This window comes from Triplophysa rosa, linkage group LG23, assembly GCF_024868665.1.
Source record: "Triplophysa rosa linkage group LG23, Trosa_1v2, whole genome shotgun sequence".
NCBI lineage: Eukaryota > Metazoa > Chordata > Actinopteri > Cypriniformes > Nemacheilidae > Triplophysa > Triplophysa rosa.
Window position 1 is genome coordinate 208,720 of NC_079912.1, and position 2,325 is coordinate 211,044.

Genomic DNA, 2,325 nt, shown 5'->3' on the forward strand with positions numbered 1-2,325 from the left:
TCAGTCACAGGAATCAAATGTGGATGATTCTGTTCTGATTCACTCATGAGAATCAAATGTGGATGATTCTGTTCTGATTCAGTCACAGGAATCAAATATGGATGATTCTGTTGTGACTCAGTCACAGGAATCAAATATGGATGATTCTGTTCTGATTCACTCATGAGAATCAAATGTGGATGATTCTGGTGTGATTCATTCATGAGAATCAAATGTGGATGATTCTGTTCTGATTCACTCATGAGAATCAAATGTGGATGATTCTGGTCTCTTTTCTTACCTCACATGAAGAGCCTGAATATCCCCAGGGACACTCACACTGTTCCACATCTGGGGAGATCCTTTCTTCTCCAACACCTAAAGACACGGAGCTTAGCCTGACAGGAGAAAACGCAGATTTATTTGACAACTAAAACATACTACAATGAATAAGAAGACTATTTAGCCTTTGAGAGACTTTGATCCAAACCCTGAAAACAAGTCTAATTTCACAGCTGTAATGTGTCCGTGTGTCTCACCTGAGTGCTCCTTCAGCACTGTCCTCCAGCTCAGCTCGAACCCGGAGCGCAGCCACATCAGCCAGTACTGTCATTAACTCATCTCTCTGAACCCAGCGTCTGCTGCGAGCGTCTGTGAACGTGTGCGGCACGACCTGCAGTGAGACGTGCTGCTGACGGTGAGCGCTCAACACCACACCAGTCGACTGCGTCTGTCTTAGCGTCTGACCGTTACCCTGAAACAACAACAGAGAGTGAAAACTCGAGCCATCATTCAATATTCATATTTGACTCAAAACTACATCATATTATCTAAGTAAACATACCTCAATAATGACATTGAAATGTGCGGGAAGCGTTTTGTCCTCGTTCTCCTCGGGTACGTCGTAGGTGACGCTGTAGTTCAAGAAACTTCCATATGATGTCAGCTACACACAGAGAGAAGTCAACGAGTTTAAAAAGATTCAGTGACTGATGACTCAATATCAGAACACCATCATATTCTACAAGAAGAACATGCAAACGTGATAGACAACAACTCAATCTCATATCATATTTATTTAACAGTTTTAAAGGTCATTATGAATAACCAGCGTGTCAGTGATCTGATGATAGTGAAGGTTCTAATGGTTTAGTGTGAACTGATGACAGACAGACGCTGTGCACGCGTGTGAACTGTAAATGTTGTCATGAGTGTGTCGGTCAGAGCAACATCATGTGTTTAAAAGGTTTATCACTGCAGGTCACCTTGTTATTGAGGAAGGGTTCTGGAGCCGCCCATGACCACACTGATAGCACGCCTGCAGTCGCTGTAGAGTTAGACACGATGAGGTTGTCCTCTGAGACAGGAAGTGAGAAGATGCTGGGAGTCTGAAGAGAACGCAGGAGCAACCCGTCTCTGTGCTCCACCTGACAGTACACATCAATAATTCATTCATTCTTCATCAAATGCCCTTTACTTTAATATTAAAGATGATGTCACCACAGTTCTATTATAAAGCCAATACATTTGACCAAAGTCATTGTCTACAGAAAGTCCCTGCAATGTATAAAAACAAACAGTGTGTGGGTGTGTGTGAATATACCGAGCCAGTGAACCAGATTGAGCTCTCACACACGTCTGACACGCCAAAACAGAAACACTCGGTACATCCTTCAGGATTATTGGCCTGCAGGTTAAAGAAGCCCTGCTTACACAGGTCACAGTTGGAGCCCATCACATTAGCCTGCACACACAGGTGAAGAGAAGCTGAAGCAAATCCGTTTGATGTGTGGGGATGATGGATGTGTGTGTTTTGGGGTTGCTGTACCTTGCACACACACTCTCTGCACGGGTCGATGTTGAGACTTCCGTCCAGATGACATTCACAGCGAGCGCAGAATGGAAAATCTCTGTATCCGAAAGCGCAGCGGTCACATTTATCCCCAGCAAAACCCTCTTTACACAAACACTGACCTGCAGACAAACCTACACCACACGGAAATATTGTGCTCAATTAAATTATGTTTTCTGAACGCATGTGAGTTTTGATAGGAGCGTAGAGACAGACGATTGAATCTGACCTGTGTGTGGATCTGTGTGATTATCATCTCTGACACACACGGGACTCATGGATCCTCTCATGTCACACTGACACTCAACACACGGCTCATCAGCGTACGGAGACACCTGTCATACATAACAATATCAGAGATACCGTCTCAACTGTGATACTTAACATCTCATAACTTCAGCTCAGACGCTTCTCAGCACATTTCTAGAGAGACAGAGCGAGAGATAGAGAGAGAGGGGGGGGAGAGGGGGGGAGAGAGAGAGGGGGGGGAGAAG

The 2,325-nt window shown here is 44.6% G+C and overlaps 1 protein-coding gene across 1 annotated transcript in view; it reads right to left on the reverse strand.

Annotated features, from left to right (window-relative positions):
* Positions 1-2,325, reverse strand: part of lama1 (laminin, alpha 1) — a 34,353-nt gene that overhangs the window by 17,975 nt on the left and 14,053 nt on the right. Inside the window, exons 9-15 of the mRNA XM_057322222.1 lie at positions 2,061-2,166; positions 1,808-1,965; positions 1,583-1,723; positions 1,245-1,406; positions 824-925; positions 519-733; positions 281-377 (exon numbers count right to left, since the gene is read on the reverse strand). Coding sequence (XP_057178205.1) covers positions 281-377; positions 519-733; positions 824-925; positions 1,245-1,406; positions 1,583-1,723; positions 1,808-1,965; positions 2,061-2,166 — 981 coding nt within the window. The remainder of the gene's footprint in view (positions 1-280; positions 378-518; positions 734-823; positions 926-1,244; positions 1,407-1,582; positions 1,724-1,807; positions 1,966-2,060; positions 2,167-2,325) is intronic.